The 21,155-nt window shown below is 51.7% G+C and overlaps 2 protein-coding genes across 10 annotated transcripts in view; both read left to right on the forward strand.

Moving 5' to 3' along the window:
- Positions 1 to 9,806, forward strand: part of QTRT1 (queuine tRNA-ribosyltransferase catalytic subunit 1) — a 12,089-nt gene extending 2,283 nt beyond the window's left edge. The window contains exons 4-10 of the mRNA XM_029217638.1: positions 4,903 to 4,981; positions 5,118 to 5,233; positions 8,650 to 8,788; positions 9,022 to 9,097; positions 9,202 to 9,311; positions 9,399 to 9,486; positions 9,574 to 9,806. Coding sequence (XP_029073471.1) covers positions 4,903 to 4,981; positions 5,118 to 5,233; positions 8,650 to 8,788; positions 9,022 to 9,097; positions 9,202 to 9,311; positions 9,399 to 9,486; positions 9,574 to 9,726 — 761 coding nt within the window. The 3' untranslated portion in view covers positions 9,727 to 9,806. The remainder of the gene's footprint in view (positions 1 to 4,902; positions 4,982 to 5,117; positions 5,234 to 8,649; positions 8,789 to 9,021; positions 9,098 to 9,201; positions 9,312 to 9,398; positions 9,487 to 9,573) is intronic.
- Positions 9,807 to 12,279: 2,473 nt separating this feature from the next.
- The window catches only part of DNM2 (dynamin 2), a 93,534-nt gene continuing 84,658 nt past the window's right edge, over positions 12,280 to 21,155 (forward strand). For all 9 annotated transcript variants that reach the window (XM_029217413.1, XM_029217412.1, XM_029217405.1 and 6 more), the window contains exon 1: positions 12,280 to 12,629. In XM_029217413.1, the coding sequence (XP_029073246.1) occupies positions 12,469 to 12,629 (161 nt within the window). In that variant the 5' untranslated portion in view covers positions 12,280 to 12,468. The remainder of the gene's footprint in view (positions 12,630 to 21,155) is intronic.

A 21,155-nucleotide genomic window follows, 5' to 3' on the forward strand; every position in this document is an offset into this window, starting at 1 on the left:
GTGTGTGTGTGTGTGTGTGTGTGTGTGTGTGTGTGTGTGTGTGTGTAGGGTGAGGACAGGGAGGTGTTGGGGACAGGTCCTACAGGACCTTGTGAGTTTTGGTTTGTCCTTTAAAGAAAAAACTTGAACAAGAAAACATTTTGTATATATTTCTATATAAAGATGTGTGCAGGAAACAGTGGTCTTCCCATGCCTATATTCTATCCATCTCTTTCACAAGTCACCACTGTTTCTAGTTTCTTATGTATTCTTCCAGAGTTTATGTAAATACAAGCAGGTTCAAATCTATTCTTATTTTTTCCATGATGAGAGCATGCTATTTATGGCACATTCTTCTGTACCTTGCATTTTTATTAATTTTGGAAAGTTTCAAGTATATACCAAAATAGACACAACCCCATTGACCTGTCGCCCAGCTTCAACAATCACCAGGTCACAGCCATTATGTTTCATTAGTATCCCAGCCCACTTTGCTTCTCCCATGTTATTTTCTGTTGGAATTTGCCTAAGATTGGTGTTATGTTTCATAGAATTGTCCAGTAAATCCCCCTGGGCCTGGAGTTTTGTTGTGGTAAGGTTTTTAATGATGAATTCGATTTATTTGACATTTTGATTTGGCTATTCAGATTTTGTGTTTCATTTTGGGTCAGATTTGATAAGTTGGATTTTTCAGGGAATTTGGCCATTCCTTGAACTTTATTTCAACTTTCTTGGCATAAAGTTGATCATTAATGTTCTCTTATTAACCTCTTAATGTTATAGTGCCTGTAGTGATGTCTCCTTTTTCATTCCTGATGTTAAAACCTTGTGATCTCTTCTTTCTTGATGTCTGTTAGGGGTTTATTGATTTCGAGTTTGTTGATCTTTTCCAAAAACCAACTTCTAGCTTATTCATTTTCTTCATTTGTTGGTTTTCTGTTTTGTTGACTTCTTTGTTTGTTTTTTTTAAATGACTTTATTGAGATATGATATACAGACAATTCACGCATTTAAAATGTACAGGTTGGGACTTCCCTGGAAGTCCAGTGGTTAAGACTCCGTGCTACCAATGCAGTGGGCACAGGTGTGATCCCTGGTCAGGGAACTAAGATCCCACATGCTGCACAGTGCGGCCAAAGATTAAAAAAAAAAAAAAAAAAAAAGATCAAAAATAAATAAATATAAAATGTACAGTTCAGTGGTTTTCAGTGTATTCACAGAGTTGTACAACCATCACCACAATCTAATTTCAGAACACTTTTATCACCCCAGAAAGGAATCTTGTATCCATTATCAATCACTCCCTATTCCTCCCTCCTCCAGTCCTATGTAATCTACTTTCTGTCCCTATAGATTTGTGTATTCTAGACATTTTATGTAAATGAAATCATGCAATAGGAGGTCTTTGTGAATGGCTTCTTTTACTTAACATAATGTTTTTCAGGTTCAGCTATGTTGTAGTGTGCATCAGTACTTTATTCCTTTTTATAGCCAAATAACATACTAGTTAATAGATATGCTTCATTGATTTTATTTTAGTTTTTGATAGTTGCAATCTTATGTATCTTGTTTATTTTTAAATTTTTAGCTAGTTTTGCATTGGTTTTCTTTTTCTAGCTTCTTAGTCTCCGTAGATCATCTGTATTATATCGAACGGAATCTCAGACGTCCTACCACTTCACCTCTAAGTATTTTAATTTTTATCTCCAAAACATAGTTTTTTTAAAAAAATTATTTATTATTTTTGGCTGTGTTGGGTTTTCGTTGCTGTGCACGGCTTTCTCTAGTTGCGGTGAGCGTGGGCTACTCTTCGTTGCAGTGCACAGGCTTCTCATTGCAGTGGCTTCTCTTGTTGCGGAGCACGGGCTTTGGCACGCAGGCTTCAGTAGTTGTGGCTCACGGGCTTTAGTAGTTGTGGCTCGCAGGCTAGAGTGCAGGCTCAGTAGTTGCAGCACACGGGCTTAGTTGCTCCACGGCATGTGCGATCTTCTTTGACCAGGGCTCGAACCCGTGTCCCCTGCATTGGCAGGTGGATTCTTAACCACTGCACCACGAGAGAAGACCCATAGTTTCTTTTTTTTTTTTTTAAACATAATCACAATACCATCATCCCACCTACAAACAATTAACAATAATTCATTAACATCATCAAATATCTGGCCACTGTTCAACGTTCCAGTCGTTTCATAAATGTCAGTTTTTCTTACAGTGTGTTTACTTCAGGATCCAAATAATGTGCAGATACTGCAGTTGTTTGAAAGATCTCTTGTCTTTTTTAATATATTATATATATTACATATCATATAGTTTTGCCTTCCAATTCCATTTTTTTTTTTTAGCAATTTGCTTTTTCTTTTTGCTTCTTTTTTTTTTCATTAAATTTTTTTTTTTTTTTGGCCGAGCCGAGCAGCTTGTGGGATCTTAGTTCCCCAACCAGGGATGGAATCCATGCCCCCTGCAGTGGAAGCCCAGAGTCGTAATGATTGGACTGCTAGGGGATGCCCCAGCAATTTGCTGCTTCTTTTTTTAAAAAAGATTTATTTATTTATTTATTTATTTATTTATTGTGGCTGTGTCGGGTCTTAGTTGTGGCACGCAGGATCTTTCGTTGAGGTGCACGGGCTTCTCTATAGTTGTGGTACACGGGTTCCAGAGCGTGTGGGTTCAGTAGTTGCAGTACACAGGCTCTCTAGTTGTGGTGCGTGGGCTCAGTAGTTGTGGTGCATGGGCTTAGTTGCCCCGTGGCATGTGGGATCTTAGTTCCCTGACCAGGGATCGAACCCACGTCCCCTGAATTGGAAGGCAGATTCTTAACCACTGGACCACCAGGGAAGTCCCAGCAATTTGCTTCTTGAAGAAACTGGTTCCTTTGCCCTATAGTGTTTCACCGGGTCTGAATTTTGCTGGTTGCATCCCCTGGGTGTCGTGTAATAGTTTTCCTCCACCCTCTAGATTTCCTGTAGGTTGGTACTTGGATCTAGAGGTTAGAGCCAGATTCAAGTCCTTCTTCCTTTTGGCAAGAAGTCTTCACAGTGTGTCTGTCCATCAGGGGGCATCTGATGTCTGCCTGTCTCTCCCAGTGAGCTGTCATGCTCCTCCCCAGGAACCATTATTAGGAATTGCAAACCGGTGATGTTCCAATTCTGTCATCCTTTCTTCATTTATTAGCCAGATTACTTCTGTAAAGAGAAACATTTCTCACCTACTCCTGGGAGACCAAGCAGTTTAGTTCACACAGGAAGAGTGGGATTCATTCTTTTCCCTCATTTACTAGTTTTTATGGGTTGATTACGTAGCATCTTCTAGCAATGATAAACTAATGTTTAGTTTTTTAGGATCACCATGCACTCATGGGTTTAAATGTATTTGATACATTTCAATCAATTGCAGTTAAAATCCTTATTGCTTCTCAAATCGCCCCATCTTTGGCTAGTGTGGTACACTGTGCTTTTTTCATATAATGATACATCTTGGCAATATTTCCTTGCGATTTCTAACCTATAAATCCACAGTCTCTAATCTGAAATTCTTGTGGCCGGATAGGTGTCAGGATTCAGAATTCTCACATTTTAGAAAGATAATAAAGGGTACATACCATTTATTACACAGTACCTCAATTGGGTCTGGGGCAGTACCCTGTGGTATTACACTTCACTTTTTTTTGTTTTTTTCGGTATGCGGGCCTCTCACTCTCGTGGCCTCTCCCGTTGCGGAGCACAGACTCCAGACGTGCAGGCCCAGCGGCCACGGCTTACGGGCCCAGCCGCTCCGCGGCATGTGGGATCCTCCCAGACCGGGGAACGAACCTGTGTCCCCTGCATCGGCAGGCGGACTCTCAACCACTGCGCCACCAGGGAAGCCCACTTCTTTTTTTTCAATTAAAAAAAATTGTGTTAAAATACACATAATATAAAATTTACCATCTTAACCATTTGTTTTTTCTTTTTTTTGGCTGCACTGTGCGGCATGCCGGATCTTAGTTCCCTGACCAGGGATCAAACCCATACCCCCTGCAGTGGAAGTGCAGAGTCTTAACCACTGGACTGCCAGGGAAGTCCCTACACTTCACATTTATTGCATTAACACTTATGAACCTTCACAGTAAATTAGGTTTTTAAAAAGATGACAACTGTTGGGCTTCCCTGGTGGCGCAGTGGTTGAGAGTCCGCCTGCCGGTGCAGGGGACGCGGGTTCGTGCCCCGGTCCGGGAGGATCCCGCGTGCCGCGGAGCAGCTGGGCCGTGGGCCATGGCCGCTGGGCCTGCGCGTCCGGAGCCTGTGCTCCGCAGTGGGAGAGGCCACAGCGGTGAGAGGCCCGCGTACCGGAAAAAAAAAAAAAAAGATGACAACTGTCTCAGGTTTTGCTGCCAAATGAGGATGCCATAAGCATAAGAAAAATCCTATGATTTTGAGAAGTTTCTGGATTTTGGAATTGTGGGAAAGAACCTTCAATTAAGGCCTGGAGCATGGTTTACTTAACTAGACCCCTGTGACACTTGGACTCCCATCTTGCTATTACCCAACACACTGTGAAGAATCACTTGCTACACACGTCATTTGGTTCTTGAAGGGTAAATCTGCAGAGGTGGGATTTTTTTTTTTGGCTGCACCGCACAGGTTGTGAGGTTTCAGTTCTCCGACCAGGGATTGAACCCGGGCCCTCGGCAGTGAAAGCGTCGAGTCCTAACCACTGGACCGCCAGGGAATCCCCGAGGTGGGATTTTATTCTACAGTAGTGCCAGGGCAGGGTTTTAGCTGGGGGGTGGCAAGATCAGATGTGCATTTTGAAAAGCTTCCTCTGGTTGCTGTATAAGCAGATTGGGGATTAAATGGGAGTCAGCAAGACCTGGAGAGGGACCTGGGGTCCAGCTTGTCCTCAGTGTGGGGGCTTTCCCAGTGACTATGCTCCTGTCTCACTCTCCAGGCTCAGACATCATCATGCAGCTGGATGATGTGGTCAGCAGCACTGTGACAGGGCCACGTGTGGAAGAGGCCATGTACAGGTGTGTGTGTGTGTGTGTGTGTGTGTGTGTGTGTGTTGGGAGAGGGAGGGGGAGAGGGAGAGGATCCTGGTCCTGCAGCCTTGTCACCTTACCCCTTACCAAGTCCTTATGGCTTACAACCAGGGTCCTCTTTCAGATCAATCCGCTGGCTGGACCGGTGCATTGCAGCCCATCAGCGGCCGGACAAACAGAACCTCTTCGCCATCATCCAGGGTGGGCTGGATGCGGATCTCCGGGCCACCTGCCTCGAAGGTAAAGCCATGTGCCAGCAGGACCAGGGCTTTTCCATTGCAGAGAGCCCCACGTGGGCCTGGCATGCGATGATGCTGAGAGAGTTGGCGGTGTTTTTGTTTTTGTTTTTGGCTGCGCTGCGGCTTGTGGGATCTTAGTTCCCCAACCAGGGACTGAACCCAGGCCCTCGGCAGTGAAAGTGTGGAGTCCTAACCACTGGACCGCCAGGGAGTTCCCAAGAGTGATTATTATGTGTGTTTTTTTTTAAAATAGTTTCCTATTTGATGTGGGTTGCTTTGTTTTTGTTTTTGTTTTTTTGCGGTACGCAGGCCTCTCACTGTTGTGGCCTCTCCCGTTGCGGAGCCCAGGCTCCGGATGCACAGGCTCAGCAGCCATGGCTCACGGGCCCAGCTGCTCCGCGGCATGTGGGATCTTCCCGGACCGGGGCACGAACCCGTGTCGCCTGCATCGGCAGGCGGACTCTCAACCACTGCGCCACCATGGAAGCCCCTGATGTGGGTTGCTTTGAATTTTATTTTTTTCTGATGTTAATATTGCAACCCCTATTTTTATTTATTATTTTTTCTCTCTTTTTAAATTTTTATTTATTTATTTGGTTGCATTGGGTCTTCATTGCTGCATGCAGGCTTTTCTCTTGTGGCGTGCAAGGGCTACTTTTTGTTGCAGTGCATGCGCTTCTCATTGCGGTGGCTTCTCTTGTTTCAGAGTACAGGCTCTAGGCGCACAGGCTTCAGTAGTTGCAGCATGTGGGCTCAGTAGTTGGGGCGCGTGGGTTCAGTAGTTATGACTTGTGGGCTTTAGAGTGCAGGCTCAGTAGTTGTGCGGCACGGGCTTAGTTGCTCCGCGCGGCATGTGGGATCTTCCTGGACCAGGGCTCGAACCCGTGTCTCCTGCATTGGCAGACAGATTCTTAACCACTCCGCCACCAGGGAAGTCCAAGAGTGGTTATTAATTAACAAAAGAGCACTCTAGGTGGAAGGAACAGCTGAAGCAAAGGCCCTCAGGCAGCATGGAGCAGAGTGTGTTTGGAGAATAAAAATTCCAATAGCTATCAATTTTCGGGTGTTCACCAGGCACTATGCCAGACGCTGGTCATGGACTGACCCATTGAGGTTTCATAAAGATCCTGTAAGGTGGGAACTACCAGGTTCCCAAGGTTATAGCAGGGGAAACTGAGGCACAGAGCTGTTAAGTTACTTACGCCCAGCCACACAGCGTGCATGTTGCAGAGCTGGGATTTGAACCCAGACCTTGGGCTCTGGAACCTACAGCATTAACAGATACACGGAGCTGCTCCATCCCTGGGGAGTGAGACATGCAGCCAGTCAGGAGCAAGGGGTTGGGCCCGAGGCATTGTGCTGATGGTGGAGGCCCTGGGACAGCACACCGAAGTGCTGAGGAGCCATGGAAGGCTGTTGAGTGGGAGAGTGGGAGAAAAATCCCAGTGAGATAGGAAGCGTAAGGCCCATAGAGGAAGCTGGAGTAGTTGCCCAGGGGGAGGGTGACAGTGAGGCCTGAACCAAGACCGTGGTCATGGAGACAAAGTGGAGGCAGAGATGGGGGCTCAAAGTCAGTGACGTGTCACGGACAAGACTCTGGGTTCTGGAGTCCACGCAGCTGGATCCAACCCCCTGATCTGTTGCCTCACGGCTGTGCATCCTTAGGCTAGTGGTTTGGCCTCTCTGAGCCTCACTTTCTTCCTCTGTAAAATGGGAACATACTCCCAATGTCATGGGATCGAAGTGAGGAATAAATGGGAACACTTGTTCAAGGTGTCCCGCCTGCACCTGGCATCAGTGTATGCGGTTGTGAAGACTGTCCTGTTGTAATTCCTTTTGTCCTCAAACTGCCCACCACCCCCAGTCTCCACCCCCACCCCTGGTCCAGTAAGTCTTTTTATTTTATTTTATTTTATTTTTGTTTGTTTGTTTGTTTTTTGCGGTACACGCGTCTCTCGCTGTGGTGGCCTCTCCCGTTGCGGAGCACAGGCTCCGGACGCGCAGGCTCAGCGGCCATGGCTCACGGGCCCAGCCGCTCCACAGCATGTGGGATCCTCCCGGACCGGGGCACGAACCCGTGTCCCCTGCATCAGCAGGCGGACTCTCAACCGCTGCGCCACCAGGGAAGCCCCAGTAAGTCTTTTTAATGGAGACCCACAGTCAGAAGTACATTTCGTGTCATGGCTCCAGATGCGTGCACATATATGAGAGTGGAAACCAAGGCTTCCTGAAGCATTTACCATTATACACGAGATAATCTTTGATACAATATCTTCTGTTCTCATTAAAAAAAAAAACAACAGCAACAACCCTGATCTCATCCCATCAAATCAAATTCATTTCTCGGCCACCTGCAGCTTGACAAGCACTGTCCTGGTGGTGCTTCTCAGTGCTCTGAGTCTCACCTGCACCAGAACCCCCCAGGCTCTCCCTATGACTCGGTCAGAGTCTGGGGCCAGGGCGGACCTGGGAAGCTGCATTTGAACAACTCATCCCCAGTTGGCTCTGCTGCTTACTCCGGCTTCAAAACCCAGCCCCAGACCAGGCCTGCTTTGTCAATGCTGTGGCCTCCCCCCTAGTTGAACTGGGCAGCTGGGGCCAGAGATAAGTCTTGGTTTTGAGGCTAGACCTGGGTTCGAATCCAGCCTCCGGCATATGTGGCCTGGGGCCAGTGGTTTAAGCTCTGCATACCTCAACCACAGTGCAGATCTGCGGCCCCTGCCCTGCAATTCTGGAGCCTAACTGCCCACTTCTTTTTTTTCTTTTTCTGGTCTTACTGCGAGGCATGAGGGATCTTAGCTCCCTGACCAGGAATCGAACCTGCACCCCCTGCAGTGGAAGTGCAGATCCCTAACCACTGGACCGCCCGGGAATTCCCCTGCCCACTTCTAATATCCAAAACACGCAAGAATTTGCAATTCATTTGGTGGCAAGACCAGACTTACTGACCCCAGTTTGTTAGGAGTCTTTACACATTTTGCTGTCAAAATGTTACAGCATTTGATGACAGGCTGTTCTTCAGCAAGTAGGATGTTCACTGTTCTAAAATCTGGAAAATTTTGAAACACATCTGTCTTCATCTTAGGTTTCAGCTAAGGGAGTGTGGGCCCTGGGCCTCTCTCCTGAGGATTGAAGAAGAAGCCCTGACATGCAGCAGGCATTCTATAAACGGTAGCTGAGATCACCAGCAGCCCCCAGACACACACACACCACACACATACTCTCTCTCTCTCTCTCTCTCTCTCTCTCTCTCTCTCTCTCTCTCTCTGTCTCTCTGTCTCTGTCACATTCTCTTTTCCTGATGGCCTGTGGAGGTCTGGGCAGGGTCTGCCCTGAGGGTGAGGAGGAAGAAGAGGAGGAGACTGCGGCCTATCTCCTTTTTTCTGATCACCGCTGACCTTGCCCCTGCACCCCCAGAGATGACCAAGAGAGACGTGCCAGGCTTCGCCATCGGGGGCCTGAGCGGGGGTGAGAGCAAGGGCCAGTTCTGGAGGATGGTGGCACTGAGCACCTCAAGGCTGCCTAAGGACAAGCCCCGATACCTGATGGGGGTCGGGTATGTGGAGGAGAGGGGAGATAGCCCTGCCTGCGGGGAGGGGATTCCTGGGAAACCCTGCCTCTGGGGGTCGGGGAGGGGGAAGGACACAGCCCTGCTTGGGAGGGAACTGAGGAGGACATGGCCCTCTGCTGGGGGTGGTTCTGAGGGTACCAGTCTTGGGGAGGGGGGCCCTGGGTATGTGACCAGGGCTTGAGGTTCTCTGCTCCCCTCCCCCATGGCCCCACCCCCAGCTATGCCACTGATCTGGTGGTCTGCGTGGCTCTCGGATGCGACATGTTTGACTGCGTCTTCCCCACACGGACAGCGGTGAGGCCCTTGGCAGGGGAAAGACTGGAGAGGGATTGCGGGGGCCAAGGCGGGGGGGGGAAGACCTGGTTGACCCACCTTCCCCTCCCTCTGTCCACCCCCAGCGCTTTGGCTCTGCCCTGGTGCCCACGGGGAACCTGCAGCTGAAGAAGAAACAGTATGAGAAAGACTTCCGCCCCATTGACCCAGAGTGTGCCTGTCCCACCTGCCAGAAGTAGGGGAGGACGGAGCCTGGGGTCAGGGGGAGGGCAGGGAGGGGGGAAGGACCCGGCACTGCTAAGCCCCCTCCTTCTGTCCCCAGGCACAGCCGGGCCTTCCTGCACACACTGCTCCATAGCGACAACACGGCGGCCCTGCACCACCTCACTGTCCACAACATCGCCTATCAGGTGGGCCTGTAGTTGGGAGGGGCGAGGCGAGGGGGACGGGGGTCTCCCCTGTGCGGTGGCTGATTGCTGACCCCACCCCCCCCGCAGCTGCGGCTGATGAGCGCTGTGCGCGCCAGCATCGTGGAGAAGCGCTTCCCCGACTTCGTGAGGGACTTTATGGGCACCATGTATGGGGACCCCACCCTCTGTCCCTCCTGGGCCACTGAAGCCCTGGCCTCTGTGGGAATCACACTGGGATGACCCCGCTTGGGGGAGGGAGGGAGGGAGGGAGGGGATGGGAGATATTGAAGGATTTTTTTTTTTTTTTTTTAAATTCTAACCTAGAGTGTGTCCGTGTCTTCTTGGGGAGGTGGCCTGTCTAGGTTCCCTTCCTGGTCTGAGTGTCACTGGGGCCCATGTCCCCCCCCACCCCCAATTGATAATAACAACAAGTAACCATAGCAGCAGTTGTTATCTGGAAACTGAGCATGTAGGAAGTGCTCAGAGTGGGAGCTGCATTCCTTTCCTGTGGCTCAGGCCCCCCAGCCATCCTGGGGATGGGGAAACAGGTCCAGAGAGGGGGAAGTCACTTGCCAAGGTCACCATCAAGGAAGAAGCACCTGGGCTCCAAAGCTCTGGTTCTTGACCTTGACTCTTCAGACTTAATCTAGTTGTCAGTAAACACAGTGATGATAACATGTGTGATCTAGAAGGTGCTTATACTGTGCCTGGCACTGTTCTAAATGGTCGTCAAGTGTATTTAATTCTTGCAACTTTATGGTTCCCCCCATTTTACAGATGAGGAAACTGAGAAATGACCCAGCAAATAAACAGGCCTAGGATCTAATCCAGATATGGCCAATTACAGAGCTGGTGGTGCTCTTAGAAGCTACAGTTTTTTAAACTGAAAAAGTAACACTTGTAGGATCTACCATTCAAATATCATAATTATCAATTTGTGTATTCTTCCATAAATTTTCCATGTGTACATTTTTTCATGAATGTCAGCATCCTATACATGCAGTTCTGTACCTTGCTTTTTTTCCTTCTCTTAGTGTATCTCAAATTGTTTACACATCAGTACATGAAAACTTCCTCAATCTTGTTTACTCATCTATGGATGAGCAGTTAGGGTGTTTCCAGGTTTCTGTGATCATGGTCAAGGCTGCAGTGCCAAACATTGTCAGTCTTTTTGCCTATCTCTGAGACTAATAGTTTTGGGTCATGGAGCAGGCCACCTTTGGCCACTCTGCCATCCTCCTACTCCTTCTTTCTCCATTCCCCTGTTACCAACCCGCTCTGTCAGACTACTTCCCCACCCCCTTTGCTGCTAGCTCCTTACTGGGCTGTCTCTTTGGCCTATCTATGCCCAGCATAATCAAATCATTTGTCTTAAAATTGTTCCACCTATTCCCGGCCTCTTTTCCAAGTGGTCAAGAGTTCCCAGTTCCCAGAACTCCCAACGTTACCTGCAAAATAACGTGTTTTTTCCTGGGGAAAGGGTCCGTTGAGTTTCATTGGGTACTCGAAAAGATCCAGGGGCTTCCCTGGAAGAATCCGCCTGCCAATGCAGGGAACACGGGTTCGAACCCTGGTCCGGGAAGATCCCACGTGCTGCGAAGCAACTAAGCCCGTGCACCACAACTACTGAGCCTGTGCTCTAGAGCCCGCCAGCCACAACTACTGAGCCCGCGTGCCACAACCACTGAAGCCCGCATGCCTAGAGCCCATGTTCCACAAGAGAAGCCACTGCAATGAGAAGCCCACGCACTGCAACAAAGAGTAGCCCCTGCTCGCTGCAACTAGAGAAAGCCCACACGCAGTGAAGACCCAACACAGACAAAAATAAAAAATAAATTTATTTAAAAAAAAAAAGATCCAAGATGCGCTGAAGTTCAAGAGGCAGGGGAACAACGTTGGAGCGTTAGCCGCATCAAGACAGGCGTGAGCGGAAGGTATTCCTAGGGGAGAGCACAGCGTTTGCAAGGGCATGGAGACGACTTAATAGGAATGAAAGTGGGAGCCAGCGAGGCCGTGCTAGACTGCCTCTCCCTAGGAACCATTAACAGCCTGACTCTCACCTTCGAAGTGCATTGGGACCCCGCGCAGGGAGCTGATTTGCAAGCCCGGGCCCGAGACGCATTCTGGGACTTTTAGTTTTCTCTAGAGCCCAGAAACTCACAAGTGAGGATCGCCACTGCGTCCTACCAGGAGGTGGCGCGCGTTGGCGAGTACTGCGGGCCTACCCTCTGCTCCGGAAGACTCCAGTAGACACGACAATCGCAAGAACGAACGGGAGGAAGTTCTTTGATGGACAGGTACAGTTTTCAATCAGAGTCAAGATTCGGAGGTTAAGTCCCACTCTCTTGATTTGTTGGCTGATGGAACGGGGTGATATTTATATAAACCAATGGGAAATTTTTAGGGAACTAGGTAGCGTCAAGTGACAGACTGCGGTTAAGAGCCGATCCCTAGTATCATTGGCCAGCTTTGTTGACTGGCGGTCTCCCTGCCAATAAGATTGGTGGATGTTCCTGCTATCCTGGAACTGCCCCTAATAGGCGGGGGCCAAAATGCCTTTTCTCGAAACACCGCCTCCGGGCCTGGATAACTCGCTTCCCGCCGCTATTGGCTTCTAGCACAACAGCGACAGTTCTTTTGTCCAATGAGTCCGAGAGAAGGTCCCCAGGAGGAAGACTCATTTGGCCGTAGGGCCGTGCTTCGCTTTCATTGGCTTGTGTGCACGAGTGACAGCGCAGCCGACCAATCGAGAGTGGCGCGAGGGCTTTGGGTGCAGCCCCAGGGCCCGGGCGGGAGGTCGCTTGGGTCGGGTGTTGCCTGAGAACCGGATGAGGCGGCGACCGTGAGGCCGAGCCGGGAGCGGGCGTCGCGCCGAGGCCCGGGCGGGCGGGGAGCAACGGCCGCGGACGCCGCGGGGCCGCATCGTCGAGGGCCAGGGGCGGGCGGGGAGCGCTGGGCTCTCGGGCCGGGGCCGCCGGCGCCATGGGCAACCGCGGGATGGAAGAGCTGATCCCGCTGGTCAACAAGCTGCAGGATGCCTTCAGCTCCATCGGCCAGAGCTGCCACCTGGACCTGCCGCAGATCGCCGTGGTGGGCGGCCAGAGCGCCGGCAAGAGCTCGGTGCTCGAGAACTTCGTGGGCCGGTGAGCGAGCGGGGCGGCGACAGCGGGCAGGCGGCGGCCTAGGGCGCGGAGGGCGGACCGGGAATGGCGCGTCCTGCGCCGCCGGCGTAACTGCGGCGCTTGCGTGCCCGCGACGGGGCCGGGGACAGGGAGGCGGGCCCTGTGGGACGCCCTGGGCGGAGGGCTCCCAGCCGGGGCTGGGGGGCGTGGGCCAGGAGGTGCGGTGAACCCCCGCCGACTCTCTGGCCCCCGGCTGTAGTGGGTGAATTATGCCATCTGGTTGTCTGTGGGTCAGGGATAGGTTCCCCTTCTCTGTCCGAAACCTGTCACCTAGATATCTATTGGGCCGATCCCTGCGGTCTGGCTGGCTGTTCATTTATCTGGAGCAGTTTCTGTCGTTTGGTTGGCTGTCTCTCTGTCCTGGATAGGTTTCCCCGCCGCCACCATTTGGCTATCCATCTGTCCAGTACCGCAGGGCAGCCCCCTGCTGCCTGGCTAGCTATCCAGGATGACCTGTCCTGTCTGGTTGCCCATCCGTGCCCTTCCCAGACTTTAACACTTAGCTATTCCTCTGTTGGGTTACCCAGCTGGCCTCTGCTGTCTGTCTGACTGGCTGGCTGGACCTAGGAGACCCTGTTGTCTGGCTCTCCTGGGCTGACTCTTCAACTTGGTGCCTGGTGAACGCTGGCTCCTCTCTTCCAAGTGGACCCATTTGTTTGTCTGTCCTGGTGTCTGTCCTTCTCCTAATCTGCCTGTCAATGCCCTAGCCGTCACCTCTGTGGCAGGGGGTGGTGGGAGCATGCAGAGGAGAAGGGAGCTGAAGGATGAGACCTGAACTCCTTTCTATTGGAAGTAGGACCCCAGGGGGAACCTCCTCCAGGAGTCTTTCCTGGCCCATGTCAGGGTGCCTCCGGGGCCCTGGGACATAGGGTCCCAACCCCAAGCTAAAGCCTGAAAATTGGGGGCCCTCCTTGGATCCTGGGAAGGAACTTCTTGCCTGATCAGGTTGTGGTGGCAAGAGCTGGTATACAGCCTTCCCTAGGCAGCCCTGAGAAGCCTCAGATTGCCCATCTGTCCAGTGGACAAATTCCACTCTCTGGGCTGTTTCCAGGATTCAGGAAGCTAATGGATGCGAATGGACCCTGTGGCCACTGAGGGCGGTTGGTTCTCCCCTCTCCCTTCCCCCACCTCTTGTCCTTCTGCCTCCCAGATGGGTGGCCACTTCTGCATTCTGGGAAGGACTCCATTTGTGACTGTGGCTGCCAAATAATAACGTCATAGTCATCATTATTATTATTGTTGTTATCAATGTTAAGAGGTAATGTTCATCCAGCAGGCCCCAAGCTGAGTTGTTTCTTGGTTCAGCTCAGAAAAGACTCGCTATTTGCCCAAGGCCACCAGGCTGGCACTCAGTGGAGCCCAGCTGGGCGCCCAGCCCCGCCCCTGCCTTCCCAGAGGCCTGGGGTTTTGCTCCCAGCAGCACGAATTTCCTCCTTTGCTGCTTTGTCTCTGGCGCAATGCCCTCTGTCTACTGTGGCGGAAAGGTGTGTACTTGGGATCAGCGCGGCCTGGGTTGAGCCTCGGGCTGGGCTGTGGGCCCCCTGCTTGGCCATCTTCCCGTCTGCCCAGGCTTCCGGTGAGCGTCTGTAAAGCTCTGTCCATTTCACCTGCCTTGTGACCTCGCACAGATTGTTTGACCTCTTTGAGCCTTAGTTTCCCCTCTGAAAAATGGGGCGATGGACCCTCAACAAGACTGTTGCAAGGATGCAGTGACATGGTGTGTTGAAAGTGCTCACTTAGCATGGTGCCTGGCACACAGTAGGTGTACTTGGATGGGGCTGTTACTCCCCAGGCTGGTTCCTTCCATATCGACAACAAAGGCTAGTCAGAATTAAAAGTGCTCTGCAGTTACACACTGGACTTCATTTAAGCCTTATGAGACTGGCACTGCTGTGATCCCATTTTCTAGAGCAGGAAACTGAGGCTCAGAGAGCTGAGCATTCTTGCTCGAGGTTGTTCAGTGAGGGATTGAGGGCTCTGGGTTGGAGACCCCGGGTCTCTCTCCCATCCCCACCTCTTCTCGGGCCCCCTGCCCTTCACCTTTCCCTCCCACCCACCCTGGCATCTGGCAACGGCCAACTGCTATTGAGCTGGCTCCTGTGGCGACCTCCTCCTAGAGCGTGCAGCGTGACATCGGTCGTAAAGCGCATTAATTCAGGGCCCGACAGCCAAAGCTGTAAAAAGGCCTCTCTTTGGGTATGGGGTGCTCAGACAGGAGCCAACTTCTTTTTATTTCTGGAGTGTGGGTAAGGCTTCTCAGCTACAAAGCCCTGCCCTAGGGGGATGGCAGGCAGGCCTCGCTTTGAGTCCCACTGCCTGCTTCTTTTTGTGACTTTTGCTAAACTGTGCTGCAGCTGAAGACCCTTTTCCTCCCTTTTGCGCCCTGGACCCACACAGACGGTTTCCCGGCTGGTTTCAAGGAACAAACAGGAGAGCATGTCAAGCTCTGTGCCTTGGGGGCAGCACGGGCTGCTCTGTTTCCCTGCCTCCTCCTTGTGGCTTTTCTAAGAACTTGATCCGAGAGTGAGAATAGCCCAGATAGCCCAGCCCCGTACCAGGGGCTGCAGGTCCATGGCCACGGGGGCCGAAGCCTGCTTGCTCCGTCTTTTTTTTCACTAGCATGGAGTTTAAAATGTTTTGTTTTTTATAAATTTATTTATTTTATTTATTATTTTTGGCTGTGTTGGGTCTTCGTTGCTGCACGCGGGCTTTCTCTAGTTGCGGCGAGCGGGGGCTACTCTTCCTTGCGGTGCACGGGCTTCTCACTGCAGTGGCTTCTCTAGTTGCAGAGCACGGGCTCTAGGTGCACGGGCTTCTGTAGTTGTGACGCGCAGGCTTCAGTAGTTGTGGCTCATGGGCTCTAGAGTGCAGGCTCAGTAGTTGTGGCGCACGGGCTTAGCTGCTCTGTGGCATGTGGGATCTTCCCGGACCAGGGCTCGAACCTGTGTCCCCTACGTTGGCAGGCAGATTCTTAACCACTGCACCACCGGGGAGCCCTAAAATGTTTTGTTTTTAATTAGCTGTCAACATTTAAAAGTGAGATTTTGCATCAAAATCAGATTTTGGTCATGCTAGCAAAAACCCCAAAGATGTTTAGGGTTTAGTGGTGTAGCGCACAGGCTCTGGGCCCTAGGCCTGGCTCTAGCATGTTTGGCTGTGTGACTATGGCCCGGTTCCTTTTCCGTAAAATGGGGTGATTACTAGGCCCTCTCTGCAGGACAGGGTGAGTTAACGTGTGTTGAGTGCATGGGCCCTGTACCCGTGGCTGCTGCTGTTATAATCATCGTATTCTGGCCTCCCTGGGCCTGTGCCTGGCACCAACTGCCTGGGTCTCAGAAGCAGCAGCCACTGGCTGCCCCATCAGACCAGGAGTGGCCCCTTGAGCTGCCAGAGTCCCCACTACTCCCTAGTGCTTGCCCAGGCCCATTTCATATTTGTCTGGAGCCTCCTGGCCCCGGAAACCTTTAAGGTTAAGGCCCAGGGCTTGTCCTGCCCTGTACCAGCAGATAGACCTGTGGCCCTAAAGAGAGGGGAGGATGTGGCTCCCTGGTGACCCTTGTCATTTAGCCTCAGGGTCTGGCAAAGGGAAGGGCTGTAGAAATATTCCCTTGGGAAAAGAGCAGGAAGGGGAGGCAGAGGTTGAGGCCTCCAGCTTGGAGTCTCCCAGTCTTGGACTTGATCCTGTCAGTCTTTGTCTTCCGAGCCTCAGTTTCCCCGGCTGGGAAATGGGGCTCTTAACATTACCTCCTCATGGGCCCCATTCAGGCCACCAGGTTGGGTGTGTTTCACCTCTTAGGGCATTGAGGGTGGAGTGAGGATTAAATGAGTCTCGGAAGAGTGTCTAGTGTGAAAAAGCACTTAAAAGGTAAAAGGTCATGCATTTTTCATTCGTTCATTGAAAAGTGTTTTCTGAGCATGTTCACTCTGTGCCCGGTTCTGTTCTAGGGCTGCAGACACAGCCCTGAGCAAGATACCAAAGCCCCTGCCCTGGGGGAGCTGACCTTCCAGCAGGACGCAGATAAAGAAGAAACAACGTAGAAGATAACCGTTTTATGGAAAAAAAAGAGAAGATTATGGAGAGGGCAGGGGGAGGTTATAGGTTTAAATGGAGGGTCAGGGAAGGCCTCCATGGGAAGGTGACATTTGAACAGAGACTTAAGGAGGTGAGGGAGGACCTGTGGAGATCTGTGGGAAGAGCGTCCCAGACTGTGGGAACAGCCAGGGCAAAGGCCCTGAGGTGGGAGTGTGCCTGGAACACGGTATAGTGGGCGAGTGGGGGGAGATGAGGTGAGGGGGGTACTGGGGTGGGGCGGGGTGCAGGCCACGTGGAGACTTGGAGGCCAGGGAGGGCCCTGGGTAGAGGGAGAGCTGCTGGTGGCACTGTTGTGATCCTTCTGGATCTGGTTCTGGGCAAGCTGAGGGCTCTTGCCTTTGATGTGCAGCTCCGCCTCGGCGCTCTCAGTGAGTAGTGGCTGTGAGCACATGTAGGGCCCGGTGCCATTTTTCTTTTGACAAGAAGCAGCTACCCACGGACTCTACCATTTCCAGCTGCGTTTCCATTTGGTCTCGGGTGATGGGTCCCTGCAGGGAGACGTAGCTGTATCATGGGGCCGCTGCGGGGCACACAGTGGGTACTGGATGAATGCGTGTCAGATGACCGTTGGCTCACGTCCCTGCCAGACTGAGGGGTGGGCACATGGCTTGCTCTTTGGGCTGGTTTGTCCCTTAACAGCTCTTCGGTGTTCAAATGACAGCTGCTGTTTCCATGGCCCTTCCTTTTAGGCAAAGCCGAAGGGCCTTTGCCTGTGTGATCTGTAGTACCCAGGCCAGCCGGAGCAGGCAGAGTCCAGAGGCACCTGTGGGAAGGTGGCATCCATCAGCTGAATGACCTCACTTCTTGGGCCTCAGTTTCTTTGTCTGGAAAGCGGGGTTCATGATGGTTCCTCTCTCCTGGGAGCGGGCTGAGCATTCGAATGAGCTAATCCTTGTGAAATATTAGACCTGTGCATTTTGTATAGCCCTGGGTCAGGACTCTGAAGATCAGTTGTTAATTTCTCTTTCCTTAAAGAAAAGGGATTCATGATTGTTAATGTAAGTAACGCCTCATTTTAGCACAGACACTCATTGAGCACCTGTCAGTGTACTTTGAGCTCTGGGGATGCAGCTGGAACCAGCTAGTGAACCAGGTCCTGAAATGCTTGTGGGAGCCCGTTCCTGCTGTTTCTCAGTGGGAATGGTGACTGGCCATGAGAGTTTTTTTATGCTCATTCAGCATATGATGGTGGGAAATTGGGAGCAAAAAAGGCCCAACAGTATCGAATTGACTAGACAATGTGTCCAGACAACCAACTACGAAATAACTACTCAGAGTGATCTAGAAGAGAATTGAATGACCCAGAAAGCCTGTGCAAGACCTGTTAGGGCCCAGACCAAGTGGACGTGTGAGCCCATCTTATTCCAAACAGTTGTATTCTCATAGTAAAAAGCCTGGAAAAATGTACAGCTTCGAACCCCACATGTGGGTTGTCTCCCCACATAATTCTTTATTTGTTTAGGCTCATTTGGGGATTATGTTTATAACCAGGAAGACAGATTTCTCCAGAGCTCAGCTCTGGGCTGCCCAAATGCTTTTCAGAGTTATTTGTCTGGGGATAATGGCCCTCGCTAGGTACACGGATTGAAATCCTCTGGTAAAAAGTCCAGTTCATTGTGGGTGAGGGCAGAGGATGGCCTCGTGGACAGTTCCAGATTTGGAGTTTTCAGAGGTAGTGCGGGCAGAAAACGCTGGGCATGGCATGGAACCCTGTGTCTCTCCGGTGTTTGCATTTGGCTCAGAGCCACATCTGCCAAGCTTTTGCCCGATTTGAATGAAAATGCCGAAATTACAGGCCCCTCAGCTGCAGAAAGAAATGGGGATGTCGGCTAACCCTTAATTTACTGGGGTTGCCAACCGCATACTGTAATTAAGCCCTTATTGTTAGAGCTTTGGAAAAATGCAAGCCAATAATGAGATATTTATAGTCCATTAACCACAATCCGAATAAAGAAAAAAATTACCCTGCCTCCGAGGCAAAATGGCACTAGAGAGAAAAGGCTCCTGCTTCCAGGTACATTGGGGTTCCTGTTAGTATTGGCAGTGAAGTCCCTGCTAGATGCTGGGGATTTTCCCCTTTGGAGTCACCCTCACCTTGAACAGGGAGCTGGGTGGCCCTTTCGGTTTCACCTGCTGCTGGATGTTTATAACACAGTAAGAGCTGATGTTTGTGGAGAGTCACTGTGTGTCGTGCCCCAGGGACTTATGTCTAAAATCTGACCACATGGTCCCAGCAGTCCTTGGGGGCAGATACTGCCCTTAGCATCCCTGCTTCACAGGTAGGGAAACTGAGGCCTCAGAGGTGGACTGGCTTGAAGTCACATAGGGAGGAGGGCAGGAGCGGGCCCTGAGCCGGGCCTGTCTCCTCCAGAGCCCACTGCCCGGGGATAGTGGGGTTGGGAAGGTGTGGCCATGGCTTTTGGCTGTCAGGTCAGTAGTGGACACTACGGTGCTTGTATCTGGGGCTGGGGCCGAGGTGACGGATGGAGCGATTTCTGGCTTTCCGGATCCTTGAGGTTAACTCTGTGTCTGACAGCATGCCGGGTGCTGGGGACCCAGCGGGGACTGAGATGGACAGAGGTCAGCAGAATGGTTAAATGAGCAGTGACATTCTGAAGATGGAGAAGTGCAGTGAAAATGATGGGGAGAGTGAGAGAGTGGCTGGGCAGGGGCTGCTTCAGACGGGGTGGTCAGGGCGGGCCTGCAATGGAGCCAGCCCCTTGCAGACCCCAGAGAAGGGTGTCCCAGGCAGAGGGCTCCACAGGTGCCCCCTTCAGATATGGAAAGGGACCTGAGTCGAAGGCAAGACCACTGGGCCCATGGGGGTCAGGAAACTGCCTTTCAGATGCCTATTTTTCCTAAGTTTTTGTTTGTGTTTGTTTTTTTTTTTTTTTTTGCGGTACGCGGGCCTCTCACTGCTGTGGCCTCTCCCGTTGCGGAGCACAGGCTCCGGACGTGCAGGCTCAGCGGCCATGGCTCACGGGCCCAGCCGCTCCGTGGCATGTGGGATCTTCCCGACCGGGGCACGAACCCGTGTCCCCTGCATCGGCAGGCGGACTCTCAACTACGGCGCCACCAGGGAAGCCCCCTAAGTTTTAATTATATAAGTAGAACACTGAAGACTGAGTTCTCGGAAAAAGGGGAACCATGACAGATGAGGAAGGATACATTGCCCACCCTGTCCCTTCCTTCCAGCTCCACGTGGAAGCACCATTGTCAGTTTGGCATATATCCCGTCAGAGCCCTCTCGTGTTTACGTACATATGGACACGCTGGTGCCTATAGAAAATACACAGCACTATTCGGGGTTGCTTCTTTTGGGGGTACATCTTCTTTCCAGAACTGGGACTACCCTGTTTATATCGTTCAGAAACTTGTTTTCCAACCACGCAGCACATCCTAGGGGTCCTGCTTCGTCAAAATGTTTGTAACTGCTGCTTGGAGCTTCCTGACCCTCCCAGAGCGGTAAGAATGGAGGTGGGGGGCCAGCAGGAGTCACTGCGGCTGTCCCAGTGAGAGAGGACAGTGCTGTCTCACGTGCTGCTTGCCAGGATCCATGCTGGGACCTGGGTACAAGGCGCCTCACCTACTTCGAGGCCAGTGCTTGATCTCCGTCTACTGACGAGGAAACTGAGTCACAGAGGTTTGCCCAAGTGGCCAGACTTGAACACAGAGCCTCGGCCTTCATGGGTGGCCCCCTTCCCCCAGGCCGGCTGGCCTGTACCTGAAGTAGCATCCTCACCCCTGGCTCCGTTGGATTTTCCAGCCTCCCTTTTCCCCTTGGCTCCAGCTTCACAGGGTCCAGTTTTCCCTCCCTCTGCACTGCATTTGTACCTCAGAAGTTTCTGGAACAAAGCCGGGTGTTGAGGAATAAGTGAAGCCCTTGTGGGGATTCTTGCAGTGCCCATTCGGGTGCCCGGTGCCACGGCTCAGCTGCTCGAGTTGCCTCCTCTGGTGGCGATTGGGGGGCGGCTCTGGTCTTCCTGTCACACTGAATGGACTTTCCATGCCCTTGACATACTCACCATGTGCTAGGCACTGAGTGCTGTCTGTACGTCCCCTCAGCTTGGCCCCATTTTACAGATGAGGCAGTTGAGGGGCAGAAATGGGGCAGGCGGTGGGGGTGAGGCTCTGAGCCCCATCCTTACCCACTTGTTCATTCTACCTGAGAGGCCCTAGAGGTCCTTCTCTGAGGAGGCATTTTCCAGTGAGAAGGGAGTGGAGGCATGTGGGAGACGGCGGCCCATTAGGGAGCCTTGGGGTGGGAATGGTGGTCAGGGAATGCTTCTTGGAGGAGGCAGTAGGTCTTTCTGTCTAGACGAGGACAGGCAGCAGCTGCCTGGAAGCAGGTAGGTGACTGCTACACGAGGACCTTTGTGCCCATCCTGCCTGGC

This window comes from Monodon monoceros, unplaced genomic scaffold (assembly GCF_005190385.1).
Source record: "Monodon monoceros isolate NGI ecotype Baffin Bay Population unplaced genomic scaffold, NGI_Narwhal_1 Super_Scaffold_12, whole genome shotgun sequence".
NCBI classification, from domain to species: Eukaryota; Metazoa; Chordata; class Mammalia; order Artiodactyla; family Monodontidae; genus Monodon; species Monodon monoceros.